Consider the following 18530-nt stretch of genomic DNA (forward strand, 5'->3'; position numbering starts at 1 on the left):
CCAGTGTTTGTCTATGGAGATTGCATGGCTGTTTGCTCGATTTTATACACCTATCAGCAACGGGTGTGGCTGAAATAGCCGAAACCACTAATTTGAAGGGGTGTCCACATACTTTTGTATATATAGTGTATAATTTTTAGAAAAACAAGGTCGTTCGCGGCCGCTATAGTAATTCAAAGAAAGGCCGCCGACGGCTGCTATGGGTTCTAAAGGGTTTTAAGGAAGTTATTAAAAAAACTATAATTAACCTAGAATTTCCGTTCTCAGACCGTTAATAAAACCTCCCAGAAAACTTTCAAGAAACCAGAGCAACCTAAAAATAAATGTTCCCAGAATAGGCACAAATGTTCGCTTCAGTTCACAGAATACTTACTAAACATTCAATTTTACCGGTCAGGAAACGTATGGGTTCGTTCCAAGAACCAATGGGAAACCACAAACGTACTAGCTGCGTATAATGGGAAATAGATTAGATTTTCAGGGGCAGTTGCAGAATGGGGCTAGGTGATCTTTACATGTACCCACAGCAGCACAATGTGGGGGCGTGAGGACAATGTGCACAGAGTAGAATAGAGTGGGGCGCTGTAAACAGTCTGGCAGAAATGATGCGCATGATATGGAGGCATATCATGTTCCTTTTGATCCTACAGAGTTTTCCTATTACAAAAACACTGGTTATAAAATGGTAATAAGAAAGGTGTTATGATACTGTCTGCATTTATTCTGGAGAGTTCTTGGACAGTTTTATTTTTGTATTCTGTACCACCATCACCAACCCTTCCCATCTCTTGCACTGCTGCCAGAAAAGCTGAATAAAAGCTAATACTTGTTCTTGATGATATTAAGATGTTTGAAATGCCATGTTCCTCGCTTCACAATCAGGTTGCACTAATCTTTTTAATTTGTTCTAGTGAATGTCTGTGGTCACATCCACATTCCCACCAGACATGAAAAGGGGAGCCCTTTGTGAGCCAGTATATCAATTGAATTAATCCCACTGTAGATACATTACAGACATCCGCTCCCTCCCTATATATAATGGATTTTTAAATTTAGGGACTTAGGCTCAAGTTAACCAAGGAAAAGGGTGCTTGCTTGATAACCATTAGGCCTATATTTTCTAAATAAGGTTAGCGCAATTGTTTGTACATGAGTACAGTCAGGGGGATACGGCTCATAACACCACATCACTTACAACAAAGTCTGTAAAAAAAAGATTTGGGTAGAGCAATGAAAGGACAAGGTCAGCCCTCTCACTCTCTTATCCTTCACAGACACAATTTATGCAACAACCCTCACAATCAGCTGGCTTTTTTCTAAAATATATGATGGTGTAATGGTTGGGCACATCCTCCCTTTTCAACTGCACTCCACATTATTCTCAACAACAGTAGCCTACTCTTGAAAATGACACGTCCAATTTGACCCAAATTAGACACCATTTGAATGATGGATGGAACATGTGCCATGGCATTGCGCAATGGCGTTGCGTAATTTGGGCTACAATAAAATATTGTGCATATGTCTGTCCTATCGCCTATAGTTAAAAATGGTAGCGTTAAAATAGTATTTTCCCACATTATCCCGTTTTCGTAGGCGGAGTTACCATTCCATGTGCACAGGGTTTTTTTTAAATGCCGGAGATGTGTTTGGAGAAAAAGTGTGTCACTGGGACACGAGGCACTCCCCGGGGGTCACATGGTCCCGTTTTCAGCCGCGTGCGGGCAGGCATGCAGTGCGTCCTCGTTTGTTTCCTAGGGATGAGGGAGACTGAGCAAAACCAGGCCGATTTGGAAACTGCGGTTCAGACCTACACGGATAGAGCCAGTGACAGCATAGACGCTTTTCGTTATTTTTTCACTGACACTGCTCACAGAGAAGTGATTCTCTTTACGCGGGAACTTGGTCGATAGCAGATGCATCCTTTGGTACAGTTTATTAACGTTGGTTCTAAGTATTTTAATGAGTATTCGAACTCAAACAGAGCTATTTTATAAAGAGGAACATAATGACATCGTTATAACAGAGAATATATATTAAGGACCTGCTTTCTGCCAAGAAATTATCCTTTCCCAAGCTGTTTTCTATTTTCACCGATATCTATATGAATGTTTTGGAGCTCAGGATGGCAACAACAGCAATGGACACAAATAACAACAATACAGGTAAATGTTCAGGATTATTTTGTTGTGCGTGTTTAATGGATGCCTTATTTGTGGTTATAATGTGTTTTACGCATATTGTTTTGGCTACCTGGCTTGCTGGCAGTCTGTTGAAGCTCTTTACAGTTTGTTGTTTATCAGTCCGAAATGCGTAAATCAATGATGAGTTGTATTGTATTGATGTGCACCTGTCGATTAAGTAGAGCCACTTTTGTATATGGGACTTACGTGGCATCCCTGTGATGCAACACTAGATGGGGGAAAGTTCAGGGGGTCTCTGTACAGTTCTCCTCATGCCAAACCTCTGCCAAACCTCAGTGCATGACTGATGATGCTTGAAGTAGGCCTATTCCTTATACAGCGTGTATTTTGCATTCACTGGTGATTGTGTGTTATCGTTACTGTAGCCTATAGATTTTACCCCAACCGTTCGACATAATGTCATTGTCAAGGTCGAATTACTGGCCTCAGTAAAAGTAAAATGAAGAAATATTGTATCGTGAAGTTTGTAATAGCCTATAAGTTATCTGTACATTTCCTTAAAGAAGTATTTCAAATACTATATATTGTTTGATGGTGTACGTGTGGTAGGTAGAAAATCATGGGTTAAGACAGAGTGTTCAAAAATAGTTCAGGGGGGAAGTAGGTCATGTCAGGTGTACGGACATCCCATTTGATGCAGGCATCCGCGCATGTTTTTGCCCAATTCACATGGCCCGCCAAGCTAGCCATGTGCGTTTTGTTTTCAATCACTGTTCTCCACCAATCTCCATTGGTATAGAGAGCAAGCTCATTACATAATTTCTCGTAAGAGTCCCATGTGTGAAGCAGTATTGGATGCCATGTGCGCACTGCTATTGGATAGCTGGCGGGTGTAATTATTGCGATTCGATCAGGACGTCTTTCAGTCACGTGTTAGATTGAAAAGTGGGACACGAACATTTATGTAAGGCATCGTAACTTATTGTTTCTGGCATAATTACACTGGCATAACCAAATACTTGCTCGGTGATTTGGGCATTGCCTTTCGATATCGAAGATGTCCAAAATAGACCTACCTTTATTATATTATTATTAGGGCAAGGCGATAGTAGGTCTAATAAAGCATTTATAGGTTCATTCATTCGAATATAGGTTAGAGTAAATACATGTCCAATACAGAAAATAATATTGTACAGCTACAACATAGCAAAGTGAAAACATTGATAGGTACCAAGCTTTTCAGTTCTATTCAGCAAGTATGCTGTAAACTACATTAGAATATCTAATGAGGTATATTGTGGGAATTGACTGTCTATTAGGTACCATGGATAGCGCCAGGCGGGTGGGAACGTGAGGCTGTCCTAGAAACAGTTGGTGTGTTCTATGGGCGTGTATTGCGCAGCCAGTCAGGTTGACAGTCTTTTTATTTTTTTATTGACTGAGGTTGCCAGTCTCGTTGAACACCCTGATGTCGGAGGCGCGCACGTTGAGTAGGGGCGTGACTAGAATGTACTCTAGCCAACCTACACTAGTGTTGCTCCTCGAGCAACACATGTCTTCAGCCCAACCTGTTTTCATTCTATGGCTCTCCCACGCATAGCTTTCGATGTAATTATTATATTTCTTTCAAGTACCTCACTCTGAATGTATGTTTACTCACTAAGACTAATTCAATATTCAGAGCTATATCTATTGATATTGTTTCATCATTTCACATTGACTTTACAAGTGTTGGTTTAAATGGCAGGTTATTGGTTTTGATAGAAAAGCAATCTTTATTTTCCACTCACTGATTGGTTATTGTGGGTAATACATTTTTTTTAGATAGAAAGACAGGAGGTGGAAGACAGAGCAAAAGGGAGTGAAAACATGAGGTGGAGAGAGAGGGAGGAGCATTAATACTATAGCACCAGGCAGGACAAGCAAGTGCATGTGTTGTGGATGTTGTGGTGACACCTGACACAGTGACCCTATAAGACCTTATGTTCCTGTCCACAGTGAATTGTGTTTCTCCCCCAGGGCTGCCTGGTTGGCTGGATTCTGAGATTGGAATGTCTCAAAAAGAACAGAACAGGACAGACAAACATTCTCTCACTGTTTGTGCAATCATCCAGATTTAAATGTCAGGATCACAGAACAGAAGTATAGAGTTTGGTTTTATTGAGCACAAAACAATGATCCCATCATTCAATAGGCCTCAACAACACCAATAAAATGTCCTGCAAAGGTATCAAAGACTCCGTAAAACAACACATTATCTCCTCACAACAACACATTATCTCCTTACAACAACACAATACAGTTGATCTGGTATTAGAGCACAGGTTAATTGGGGTCAACAGGAAGTGCAGAAAGTGCTTTGTGGTTCGGCTTTCGGCAGGGACGCTGTGTGTGGCAAAGGGCGGGGCACACCACTTGGCATTTAAAAAGCGATTAGCCATTCCCGGTAGCCTTGTGCGTGGCACCCCCCGGCGACCGGGCACGAGTTGGTGTGTGGGTGGCCAGCTGTGGCGAAACGTGATCCTTGGACGGAACTTGTGAGAATTAGCCTTCACAGCGGGAGAAACTGAGACAGCTGGATTAGAACAAGAGGGAGGGAGAAAGAGAATGAAAGTGAGAGAGGGAGAAGAGAAACAGAGTATGAGCAAGATAGAGTACAGAGGGGAGGGGGTGTGGAGAGAAAAGAACAGGGAGTTTCAAGGAGAGTGAAAATAGAGAGATGGAGAGAAAGGGAAGTAGGGCAAGGGAACGTTGTCAGGAGAGTTCCAACAAAGAGAGAGAGAGAGAGCGCAAGAGTATCTACATCCACTCGTGTGGGTGGCTATGTCTGGCCAATGAGACTGCACAACAGCAATAGCACTGTCTGTGCTATTGGGCAGCATCCAAAAAGAACATGCTCATTCTTCATGCTGCATTAGCGTCTTCCCATAATGTAAAGAATGTTCTGTAGGCGATGCTTGCTCACGGGGCACAACCCACACAGGACAATCTTGCCCTTATGGCTTCCTATAAATGTACTCTGTGGTCAGGGCATCTGTTTTGGAAAGAGTGGTGGCCTCTGAACTAGAGAAATAAACGGAAAGCCAGTCAGGGCAGCCTTTCCTGCCAACATTTCCTGGAAAGCAGTGTTATTTTCCAGCCACTTGTCTTCTTGGACTCTCCCCAGCCACTCTGTTGCTATGGGTATCCTAACATTGCCACGGTTTCCTTGCCTTGCATAATTGTCCTGTGTAGCTAAGGGAACATTTGGAATGTACAGAATGATACAAAGTTGCAGCCACCCCCTCCTTTTTGTCAGTGAACGTGAATGGGCGCAATATCAACCGAACCAGTGGGCGTCCTCTCTCTAACCCTCTTCCTCTTTACCTCTTCTGTCAGTTGACTGATGTCCAGTGGTTGAGAGTCAAAGAACGGAGCACTAAATGTGACAAATCAAATGATCTCACTGTTTTTAAACCACACATCCATTCTAACAAGTTGTCCTCTCGCTTTTGCATTTGTCCACCAGGGGGCGTAATATCCTACATCGGCTCCAGTGGCTGCTCACCGAACCGCACCAGCCCAGTGTCTATGTACAGCGAGAACTCCTTTGGGGCCTCCTTCCCTCCCTCCCCCAACGGCTCCCAGGGCTTCTCCAGTGCCTACTCCGGCAGTGGCAGCTCCAGCTCCTCCAATGGTGATGATGGCAACTGCTCTTCCGGCTCCGGAGGGTCCCCAAGGCCTAGGGGTCGTAATGACAACAGCATCTCTCGCTGCTCCCCCAGCAAGTCCGTGGCAAGCGTTACCAGTAAGTAGACCCCCATACCAGAACCTATCTGTCACTGCTGGAACTGCAGCTTTAAGTGTTTTTGGAGCTTGGACTCATTGTCTGACCTTCTCTTTATGTTTGTAACAGAACTAAATGGGATGGTGCTGCTGTGTAAAGTGTGTGGAGACGTCGCCTCAGGCTTCCACTATGGCGTCCATGCCTGTGAGGGCTGCAAGGGATTCTTCCGACGCAGTATCCAGCAGAACATCCAGTACAAAAAGTGCCTGAAGAACGAGACCTGCACCATCATGAGGATCAACCGCAACCGCTGCCAGCAGTGCCGCTTCAAAAAGTGTCTGTCCGTGGGCATGTCCCGCGATGGTAAGCATAGCTTTACATGCTAAAACATGACACATATAGCCACAAAATGGCTAATAGATCTATTACACTCTCATCCCTGTTAGGACTGTTGACTTGACATTGGACTCTTTCTCTCTCTCTAGCTGTTCGCTTTGGCAGAATACCTAAGCGTGAGAAGCAGCGCATGCTCGCAGAGATGCAGAGCACCATGAACAACATGAACAACATGCAAAATGAGTTCCAGCTGGCCAGCCTGACCCACAACTCTCCCCCTTCTCCCACTTCCTCCTCTCCCTGCCCAGGGTCTGACTGTGGCACCCCATCCCCAGCCTCAGGCCTGCCTTTCGCCCCTTCCCCCTCTCCTCCAGCACAAGCCCCTGCTTCCCCTCTGCCCCTACCATCCACCCAAAGCCCGTCAATGTTGGCCAGCTCTCCACCCCTGTGCCCCAGCCCTGGGGTGGACTGCACCATAACGGCCATTACCCGGGCGCACCGTGAGACCTTTGTCTACGCCCACGATAAGCTGGGCGAGTCCACGAGACAGCATAACGGAGAGGTGGACAACTGGGGCTCCAACTACTGTCCTGCAGGCTACCATCAGAACGGCCTCAACACAATCTACCACCACAACAACAACGTGGCCCTCCAGCACCATGGCTTCCAGGCCATGTCTGACAGACATCATCAGAACAACGGCAAGCAGTTCCACAACAGCAACCTGTTTGGGAGCCACCAAGGCATTGAGACCAGCAGTGTCTCCCAGGGGCAGAACTTCCCATGGAAAAACCACAAGGACATTGTGCTGGTGAGTCACTAAACAGAGCTGCAACATTGAAAAGATCTTGATGTTAAAGATAGTCAATAATAGTGTCATGTAGTCATAGCATATAGGAAAATGCTGATTACGATTCTCCTCACTCCTCCAGGCATGTCAATGAACATGTGCCCCCAAGCCGAACCCAACAAGACCCCCCAGGAGATCTGGGAGGACTTCTCGCTCAGTTTCACGCCGGCTGTGCGCGAGGTGGTGGAGTTCGCCAAGCACATTCCAGGGTTCAGTGCACTCTCAGAGAACGACCAAGTCACCCTGCTCAAGGCCGGCACCTTTGAGGTAGGCATCCGTGAAATGTGTGCAAACACAGATATGCAAAGAAACTTCACACAGTGATCAACAAAAATACTCACAGCTTGAGAAGATACGATGACTCACCACTCACTCGCTTTTCCCTTGCTTCTGTTACAGGTCTTGGTGGTGCGCTTTGCCTCCCTCTTTAACGTGAAGGAGCAGACGGTCACCTTCATCTCTGGTGCCACCTACAGCCTGGAGAGCCTGAAGGGCATGGGCATGGGAGGCCTGCTAGACACCATGTTTGAATTCAGCGAGAAGCTCAACTCCCTGGAGCTCACGGCCGAGGAGCTGGGTCTCTTCACCGCTGTAGTGCTAGTGTCTGCAGGTAAGAACAATGAGAAGCCTTATTTATTACTTTAACAACATATCTAAGCAGTCAGAGCTCAAGTACTGTACTTCTCCTGCCAGTAAATCACCATGACTAATGTTCCCTCTAAGCTGTGTGCGGGATTGCCGCGCAGAAGAAATATCAGCCCGCACAGAGAAGCATGAGATTGAACTTCACTCAACTTTCTAGAGTTTTCCCCCTTAGTTGACACTATCAACGTTTCGCTTTACTGTGGGAATTGTGATCGAATCAACGCAATATTAGCCACTTTCAATGCAACAAAACAAACTATGCAAGGGATTTTGTTGTAGGCAGAATGCATCGGAGTAGGATTCTATTGCATTGACACGCACGACTCAGCCCGTACACTACACAGACTGGTGCGGCATAACCAATCAGAGCTGCAGTAGGCCTATATGCAAATAGACCATTACCATATATGGATCTGGGCCATTCACTTTGAACTGGACTGTGTTTACAGCATGAGCGGTCATGAGTAGATGCGCTTGTTTTGAGATAAAAGCAAGCGCTGCATATAGCCAGGTGGTCATATCCTTTGCTAGTTAGTGAGTTATTACCCAAGTTATAGATCATTTGTAGTCAGCAATGGGGGAGTGATTGCTTCCTACAAGAGCACAAAACGTGTACATTTCTAGAGTTGGATAAAGAGCATTTTTTTTTGTCTTGTATTTTGAGAGAGGCTTGAATAAGCTATGTTTCAAAAAGGCAGTGGCATCATTTGTCTGATTCTCTGTAATAATGGTATGGGAATAATAATGCATTTTATTTTGTAAAGTAGTTTCATCAAACAACACAACAACATTTTCAGTCAAGCCCTGCATGTTTTTTTTCAAATGTCTCATGGAATGTAGGCCTACATTGAACACCACACATTACTTTAGGCTGAATGATAGAACAGCTATTTCCATGTTAAAATGTTAGGGGATGCATTTTTTTCTCCATTGTTTTTGATGGTAGGCCTACATTATGATCAAATAGCCACAGTAGCCTACTTAACCACTGTCTGAAACTGTTACTTAAAGCGGGTACAGCCTCAGTGTTTTGTGCACTGGAAGTTGCACAGAATTTTCACAATGTTCAAGTTTGCGCTCAGCAGGCCTGAAATTTGCTCAGTGCCGAAGAAAATTAGAGGGAACATTGACCACGACACTTAAAAAAATCACTCACTATTATGGCATAGTAATGGTCTGTACTAACGTGTAAAGTAGTCTAACGGTGCTCTCTTTCTTATCTGTCCTCTTTCAGATCGTTCAGGCATCGAGAACATAAACTCAGTGGAGCTGCTTCAGGAGTCTCTGATCAGAGTGCTGCGTGCCCTGGTCAGCAAGAGCAACCCCTGCGACGCCTCTCGCTTCACCAAGCTGCTACTCAAGATGCCCGACCTGCGCACCCTCAACAATATGCACTCAGAGAAGCTGCTGTCTTTCCGCATCGACGCATAAGAATGTCGCCACTGATGACAAGAAAACCCGTCTGGAATCGTCGCCTATCTCCACCTCACAGACAGTGGTGGTTGGGCGGCTAAGGGGTGGGGCAAGTTGGGAGAGGTGACAGGGGATCTTATTCCACCTGCTCGCTTGCCCCCTTCAGGGACACCCGCCCGCCTCCGAGTTGACTGATGTGCACATCAGCCAATGACATGGCCGAGAGACAGTGACTGACAACTGAGAGGGGTAGGGCCAATAGACCCATGGAGAGGAGGGAGACGAAGCCCTCTACATAAATGATTTTAGGTGGTCGCAGCTCAAAACTGCCCAGAACAAGTGCCCCCTCTACACCAGCTGGTCTGAGGGGGCCAGAGACCACTTGTCGGTTGAGGTGAACCAAAACCAGCATGGGGCTTTACTAGCCCACATGTCCAGCTAGGCCTGGTTCCTTCCAAGAGGCTGCTATATGCATATTAAACCATCTGCTCTCTGTTTTATCACAACTGTAAATAATCAGTAAAATGTATGCAGTGTTGTAGACTTGATTCATACTGAAAACTGAGTTTGTACAAATTTGTAAATATAAACATCAATAGGCCTACTTCAAATGTTTGGAAAAATATATTTTTTTTTGTTAAGATGAAATGCTCAAAAGGTGCAAAGTTATAAATGTGTGGGTACAAATGTATAACATTCTATTTGAGTGTATGTGTATAAAAAACAATATCCTGTAGTTCAAAAATGTTTTATGTAAAGAAGGCATTATAAAAAAAATACTTATTGGAATTCCTTTGTGTGATCTTTTTCTGTAGTACAGATCTTGTTATTCTACTTCTGTCTGGGACTGGGTTGGAGAGACATCACCTAGCTTTTAGAGGGCTGAGCTATGTAATCAATTAGCCACATGTCACCCACATGTCACAACACTCACTGATGTTGCCTACTGACCAATGACCAAGGCTGCACATTTGCTTGGATAAGGTCTTAGTTATGGAATCCATTTCTAGTTTGAGTAACAAAGTCCACTTTGACCTTGAGATTAATTTATTTGAAAGGACATGCTGACAGTAATAATAACCCCTTCATTAGTAACAGATTATTGCCGTAGTTCAAGGTCTTATCAATAATTATTGAAGGGTAGTGGGGTATCTTCAGTTGAAACAGACCATGTGAGTGTCAGCTCTGAGTGACAGTGTAGTGCTGAAAAGCATGCTCTCCAGAAAACCAAAATTCAATCTACTTTCATAGAACACACTACAAGCAGGTGTAAATCTTATCCATTTATAAAACCACTCAAAACATTTCTCATGTTTCTGTTTGTTTCCTCACCGCGTCATGACAGCGACCACAAAGTACTGTATATGTTCTGCATTGTAGCCAATAGTCAAATACACTGCTCAAAAAAATAAAGGGAACACTTAAACAACACAATGTAACTCCAAGTCAATCACACTTCTGTGAAATCAAACTGTCCACTTAGGAAGCAACACTGATTGACAATACATTTCACATGCTGTTGTGCAAATGGAATAGACAACAGGTGGAAATTATAGGCAATTAGCAAGACACCCCCAATAAAGGACTGGTTTTGCATGTGGTGACCACAGACCACTTCTCAGTTCCTATGCTTCCTGACTGATGTTTTGGTCACTTTTGAATGCTGGCGGTGCTTTCACTCTAGTGGTAGCATGAGACGGAGTCTACAACCCACACAAGTGGCTCAGGTAGTGCAGCTCATCCAGGATGGCACATCAATGCGAGCTGTGGCAAGAAGGTTTGCTGTGTCTGTCAGCGTAGTGTCCAGAGCATGGAGGCGCTACCAGGAGACAGGCCAGTACATCAGGAGACGTGGAGGAGGCCGTAGGAGGGCAACAACCCATCAGCAGGACTGCTACCTCTGCCTTTGTGCAAGGAGGAGCAGGAGGAGCACTGCCAGAGCCCTGCAAAATGACCTCCAGCAGGCCACAAATGTGCATGTGTCTGCTCAAACGGTCAGAAACAGACTCCATGAGGGTGGTATGAGGGCCGACGTCCACAGGTGGGGGTTGTGCTTACAGCCCAACACCGTGCAGGACGTTGGCATTTGCCAGAGAACACCAAGATTGGCAAATTCAACACTGGCGCCCTGTGCTCTTCACAGATGAAAGCAGGTTCACACTGAGCACGTGACAGACGTGACAGAGTCTGGAGACGCCGTGGAGAACGTTCTGCTGCCTGCAACATCCTCCAGCATGACCGGTTTGGCGGTGGGTCAGTCATGGTGTGGGGTGGCATTTCTTTGGGGGGCCGCACAGCCCTCCATGTGCTCACCAGAGGTAGCCTGACTGCCATTAGGTACCGAGATGAGATCCTCAGACCCCTTGTGAGACCATATACTGGTGCGGTTGGCCCTGGGTTCCTCCTAATGCAAGACAATGCTAGACCTCATGTGGCTGGAGTGTGTCAGCAGTTCCTGCAAGAGGAAGGCATTGATGCTATGGACTGGCCCGCCCGTTCCCCAGACCTGAATCCAATTGAGCACATCTGGGACATCATGACTCGCTCCATCCACCAACGCCACGTTGCACCACAGACTGTCCAGGAGTTGGCGGATGCTTTAGTCCAGGTCTGGGAGGAGATCCCTCAGGAGACCATCCACCACCTCATCAGGAGCATGCCCAGGCGTTGTAAGGAGGTCATACAGGCACGTGGAGGCCACACACACTACTGAGCCTCATTTTGACTTGTTTTAAGGACATTACATCAAAGTTGGATCAGCCTGTAGTGTGGTTTTCCACTTTAATTTTGAGGGTGACTCCAAATCCAGACCTCCATGGGTTGATAAATTTGATTTCCATTGATAATTTTTGTGTGATTTTGTTGTCAGCACATTCAACTATATAAAGAAAAAAGTATTTAATAAGATTATTTCATTCATTCAGATCTAGGGTGTGTTATTTTAGTGTTCCCTTTATTTTTTTGAGCAGTGTATATTGTAGCTAACCAAAATGCAGAATTGTTGCGCTCTATCTGCCCGGTAGTTGTTACCAAGTAAGGGTATGATACTAGTGATCAGATTAAAAATAAGGAAAGACGATGATTTTGTTAGCAAAAGTCGATGAACTACAGTCCTGCAGACAAATCGTAGGTTAGAAACTGTATTATGTAATAAATATGTATACGTAGGAACATTTCCAAGGACGCCAGGTTCTTCATGAATTAGCTATTTGTAATTTACTGTATATAACCATTATACACTTCTATAACATAAACAACAAGTAATTGTCTGTGTAAAACTGCCCTAGGGAAAGCTAGGGAGCTCCCAGTCCATAGACACGGGTATTACTTGGGGACAAAAACAAAGTAGGATTGATGCTGTTTGATAAGACTACAATATCACATTGAAGAGAGAAAAACAAGATCCCTTTCACTTGGGTCCACAGTGGAATGGAATCTGATCTATGAAGAGGATTATCAAACCACCCAATCCCTCTTCAACCACAAAGCAAGGAGAGGAGACTGTAACCTAATTACTGCAGAAGCTGCTGCCACATGGATCAGAAGTGGGTCAAACCGTCAGCATAACCAACTTTTCACAGCTCCGACATTGGCCCAGCCTGCTGCATCCCGGGGAGCCTATTGAAAGGCAGCTGGTGAGGAGTGAAGCATGAAGGGTACCTGTGACAGGTATGAAAAGCGAGAGGGAGAGCAGGCTCTGAAGTCGAAGCGCCAAGTAGCTCAAACGATTAGTTACCGGAGTGTAACTCCAGTTCTATGAGTGGAGCGGAGCCCCATAGGGGAGCTCTGCTCCTATTGGTTTACCCACTGCCCTAAGGCAGCATCAGCCTGAGACAAAATTATGTACACACCTGCAGCCAATAGGAGTACAGGTGTCCCTATAAGAGGGGATGCCTCCCCTCAATCAGCCTCCCGAGATATTTATCTTCAGCGAGACTAGAGAGGGTCGGCAGGGCCTTAAGTCCTATGGGGCTCCGCTCCACTCATAGAACTGGAGTTACACTCCGGTAACTAATCGTTCTATATTGTGGAGCTCCGCCCCTCTCTAGCTCTGCTCCTATTGGTTTAAGGCGGAGCGTAGCGCTCCAAAATGTACTCCCTGCCGAGCCCAACACTTCCCATCAAAATGAAAAGGTCAGGCCTAGCAATGGCTGCAACCAATTCCCGCAGTACTGTAACCACTGTCACCCTACAAGTGTCACAATATACTGCGTCATCGGTTAAAAACCCGCCCCACCTAGTCCAATGGCAACACCAATGACTAGTGGGCAGATCACCAGAATACAGGCCATACTAATCTGTACTAGCAGATAGATGGTACCTCAATATCCTGTTACAATACTACCGACCACTAATGGAATGACACAAAGTGTCACTCTACATTGTGTACACGGTAGGCCGCCTCACTCAATCAATGGAACCCCAGAGATTGGTGGGCAGATCCCAGAACATGATTCATACTAATCTGAACAAGCAGATAGATGACGTCACATTCCGTCAAATTGTCATGACCGGTCTAATAGTATCGTAACCAAGTTACTACTATTATCCTCCATCATTCCGCCTCACTCCAGTGAATCACTGGTGGGCAGATCAATACATGCCCTCTACTGTACTGAACCTGTCAGTCAGGAGTCATGCAAAAAATATGTCCTTCTATCAGAAGCGGACCTGATAGAGACCCTGTCTCCACAGTCCTGCATTCCTCTCCTCCTAGCTCAAAGTCTCCCTTCAGCCACGCTGAGTACAGACTGAGCCAAAGAGTTAGAAGACATATCCAAGAGATAGAAACGGATAAATGGAGATGGTGTTGACCATGACGCCGCTCTACATATATCCTCTACCCCTGTTCCTCTGAAAAGGGCAGTAGAAGCTGCTACTCCACGAGTGGAGTGAGCTCTGATACCCTGAGGCAATTGTCGCCCGCTGCCTCATAAGCTGTCTCAATGCCCTCACAGAGCCAATGAGACAGACGCTGTTTCGAAAGTGGTCTACCTAGTGCAGCAGCACCATGACACACAAACAGCTGAGGCGATGACCTAATCGCTGCTGTGCGCTCGACGTTACACGCCAAGGCGCGTACTGGGCACAGGCGATGGAGCCTTTCCTCACTCCTCTCTCTATGAGGAGGAGGAGAAAAAGCCCACAGCTCCACGGTCTGTGATCTATATGAACTCCTAATAACCTTCGGCACAAATGCCGGGTTAGGATGTAACACCGCTCTGCTCAGATCGCCATTAATGGCAAGGCAGTCGGGTCTCGTCGAAATAGCACACAAATCACTAACACGCTTAGCCGTAGTCAAAGCGAGCAACAGTGCTGTCTTCAAAGACAGCATCTTGAGGGGTATTTGATTCAATGGCTCGAACGGCGACTTACATAGCGCTTCGAGTACCAAAGCCAAATCCCACTGAGGAAGCGTTGCTCTAGGTGTTGGCCTAAGTCGCCGCGTTCCTAATAGGAAACGTTTCACTAGAGGGTGACTAAAGACATTGTCTCTGCCAAACCCCTTGTGACAATGCTGAAATCGCCGCTGCAAACACCTTAATGGTGGCGGGCGATCTCTGCTTGTCAAACATAAGCTGTAGGAAAGAGAGAATACTCTCAACCTGACAGTTCATGGGGTCTACACCTTGTGTGACACACCATTGTGAAAACACGTTCCATCTACTGGCATACATTTTAGAAGTGGAACTGGCACGTGAACCCTGTATGGTCCTGATCACCGCATCAGATAACCCACGGCGCTCTAGCCTGTCCCTCTCAGCAGCCAGACCTTCAGTGGTTGGCCGATTATGGGCAACTGCCCTATCGTGCCCCCCGCCTGAGACAACGCGTCCCGTCGATGTGGAATTGGCCAAGGTGGCGCAATCAACATCTGACTCATCTCCGCAAACCAAGGAGCCCCTGGGTGATCGGGGGCTACCAGTATCACTGACAGCCCTCCTGACCTCACCCTGGCTAACAGTGGGAGAATGCAGGACAGCGGAGGGAATGCATACAGAAGAATTCTCGGCCACGGGTGGTGCGCAAAGGCTTCACACGTGACGCAATAGATCCACCTCGGCTCTCCCGAACTGTTCCCAAATTTGGAGAACAATGTCCGGATGCAGACACCACTCGTCGTCTCGAGGACCCCCTCTTGACATGAGGTCTGCTCCTACGTTCAAGTAGCTCGGAATGTGTGCTGCTCTCAATGAGCGAAGGTGCTCGTGAGCCCACAGCCACAATTCCTCTGCCGCCCGATGGAGAGCAGGAGACCTGACTCCTCCCTGGCGATTTATGTGGGCTACTGTGGTCCGGTTGTCTGACCAGACCAGCACATCGTGACCCCGAAGGGTAGACGCGAAGTGGGTCAAAACCAGTCGAACCGTTTCCAACTCCAAGAGGTTGATGTGGCGACTCGAAAGAGGCCACACACCTCCTATCGCTTGGGTCTGTCATGTCCCTCCCCATCCCGTCAGAGACGCATCTGTGAACACTGGGATGTAAGAGGACACTTTGCCTATCGGGACTCCGTGCGTGAGAACGCGAGGGTTTCTCCAGTAGTTCAGATCTGCACTGAGCGAGAGGGGAACCACCACCAACCGATGACGTTGACGCAATGGGTCTAGTCTTAGTTGGGCGAACCATCGCTGCATCCTGCACATGTGCAGGAGTCCCAGCGGAACTACAGAGTGGGCTGACGACATGAGACCCAAGAGTGACATGATCGACAGCGCCTTCACCGTGTGATTCGGACGACACTTCCTCAGGGCTAGCAACAAGGCTACCCTTCGGGGGTCCGAAATTCGAGCCCTCATCATTACAGTGTCTAGCTGTATCCCCAGGTAGACAATCTGATGACTGGGCCAGGGCGCGCTCTTTTTCCAATTCACAGGGCCGTTTGGTTACGCTCTCGTTGAGAATGCGTGAATCCAATATTGGCCTCATCCCCCCCGTCTTTTTGGGCACCAGGAATTAGGGTGAATATAGCCCCTTGTTCCTTTGCTCCTGGGGAACCACTGTGACCGCCTCCTTCGCCAAAAGTTCCGTAATCTCTGAAACCAGAGCGGCCACTTTTTCGGGCGTTTTCATCACCGTCTCCACCACTCCCCTGAATGGGGGTGGGGTCCGATGGAATTGGAGAGCATAACCCTTCTGCAACATCTGTTCTAGCCAGCGTGAGAGGGTGCAGCTTCGCTGCCACTGCCAGCAATACAGAGAAAGCGGCCGAGCGCGAAGCTGTGGTACATTCAGTAGGAAGGACCTGTATTCCTCTATGGCCCTTGCCGCCGCTGTTCCCCAACACTGAGGTGGTGGAACAGCCCAAGGCGGGCCCCCCATGAAAGGGAGAGGAAACATTAGTGCGTTCTGAACCAGAAGGAGGGGCAGAGACGTCAGTTAAACCCGTAACCGTCGTATTCCTGCCCTCCGTGAACGGAGCGCGGGTCTGAATTGCACTGACCGAGGCCACAGCCTGCGACAGGGCACCATCCCCAGCAAGCGATTGCTTCATCGTAGATGACTGCAATTCGCTATTAGAGCCCCTCACTACAATACTCCTAGGAGTCTGTAATATGAGGTCTCTATGAGGTAACACAAGGCGGCGCTTTGATACCTTCTTAACCTTCACCTTCTGTGTGTGTTCAACTCTGCACCTCTGGTGGGTTGAGTCACGCTCAGTGTGGTGAGTATTAGCGCGTTCTGTGAGAGGTGGGGGCGCCGATACGTTGGTTATTCCCGTAACCTTAGTAATCCGGCCCTCCGTGAACGCAGCATGGGTCTGAATCGCACTAACCGAAACCTTAGTCTGCGATAGTGCGCCATCCCCAAATAGCGGCTGCGTCATCATGTCTCCTGACTGAGACTGCAGCCTGCTATGAGAGGCACTCACTACAGTACTCCTTGGAGTCTGTAATGTGAGGTCTCTTTGAGATAAACCAAGACGGCGTCTTGGTATCTTTCCTCCTTTTACCTCCTGTGTGCGTTCAGCTCTGCACCTCTGGTGGGCTGAACTACACTCAGTGTGGTGAGCATTGGCACGTTCTAAGAGAGGTGGGGGCGCCGATACGTTGGTTACTTTCGTGACCGTGGTAATCGGGCCCTCCGTGAACGCAGCATGGGTCTGAATCGCACTAACAGAGACCTTAGTCTGCGATAGTGCGCCATCCCCAAATAGCGGCTGTGTCATCATGTCAGTGTCTGACCGAGACTGCAGCCTGCTATGTCAGACACTCACTACAGCACTCCTAGGAGTCTGTAATGTGAGGTCTCTATAAGGTAACACAAGGCGGCGTCTTGATACCCTTTTTTAACATTCACCTCCTGTGTGTGCTCAGCTCTGCACCCCTGGTGGGCTGAGCTACACTCAGTGTGTTGAGCATCAGCGCGTTCTGAGAGAAACGGGGGCGCCGATACGTTGGTTAAACTCGTAACCACAGTATTCCGGCCCTCCGTGAACGCAGCACGGGTCTGAACTGCACTGACTGAGACCTTAGCCTGAGACAGAGCGCCGTCCCGAATAGCGGTCGCGTCATCATGCCATTATCCGGCTGAGACTGCAGCCTGCTATGTGAGACACTCACTACAGCACTCCTAGGAGTCTGTAAAGTGAGGTCTTCATAAGGTAACATCTTAAAATTAATATCCTTTTTATACCTACCTTATGTGTGTGCTCAGCAACGCACTGTGGTGGGCTGAGCTGCACTCGAGTGGTAAGAGAGAGAGCGAGAGTGAGGAAGGTCGAACGCTCTCGGATGTATTATGGAAAAGGGGCTCTTTCTTTGACAAAGTCAGGTAGAGCCAACTCTTTATTACACACATCAACAAAAAACATTCTCCTCCATACACTCAACGGTAGGGTAGGGGGGAACAGTGGGCTCAGTCACACCAGGCGCTGCGCCGTCTTCCGTTCTCTCCCCCTCGCCATGTCATAAACGGCGTCTCTTCTGGCCGCCCTTCGGGTGATGCCAGGATGACGCTTTAATGACCTCTCTCGCCGGCGGAATGGTCGGCACCTCTGGCGCTGCGGGGGGCGAGGCCCGCTCCCTTGCTGCTGGAGGCCGCCGTCTGACGCTAAGCTGTAGCGAGAGTAACGGCCGCCCTCCATCATGTCCACTTCCGGGTTGGAGGGAATGGGGGGCAGCTTAATCTCCCGCTGTTTAGTAGCCCACTCAATGAGACCTGAAAATTCAGAGCACAGAGAGGCTGTGGCGCCATCATCCAGGGATGTAAATGACCTAACACTTTCCTGAGGGAAAAGGGGTGTTAAACATCTGGGTCAGTATAATGAATTGTTCCAATAGAATATTCATTTCTTCCCCAATAGCCCTGTCATCTCCTGAGTCAGCGCCTTCAGATGATGCCTCAGAAGCTGAGGCTAACACTGATAGCA

General features: G+C 47.4%; 1 protein-coding gene across 1 annotated transcript; it reads left to right on the top strand.

Annotated features, from left to right (window-relative positions):
* The first annotated feature begins 1683 nt into the window (after positions 1-1683).
* nr1d1 (nuclear receptor subfamily 1, group d, member 1) lies at positions 1684-9943 on the top strand. Its single transcript, XM_045219751.1, has 7 exons — positions 1684-2165; positions 5653-5931; positions 6040-6273; positions 6396-7061; positions 7179-7363; positions 7496-7706; positions 8976-9943. Exons 1-7 carry the CDS (start codon positions 2105-2107, stop codon positions 9170-9172), a joined length of 1833 nt encoding a protein of 610 aa, XP_045075686.1. The 5' UTR covers positions 1684-2104; the 3' UTR covers positions 9173-9943.
* Positions 9944-18530: the final 8587 nt, after the last annotated feature.

The sequence above is a fragment of the Coregonus clupeaformis genome, unplaced genomic scaffold, assembly GCF_020615455.1.
Source record: "Coregonus clupeaformis isolate EN_2021a unplaced genomic scaffold, ASM2061545v1 scaf2709, whole genome shotgun sequence".
Lineage (NCBI taxonomy): Eukaryota > Metazoa > Chordata > Actinopteri > Salmoniformes > Salmonidae > Coregonus > Coregonus clupeaformis.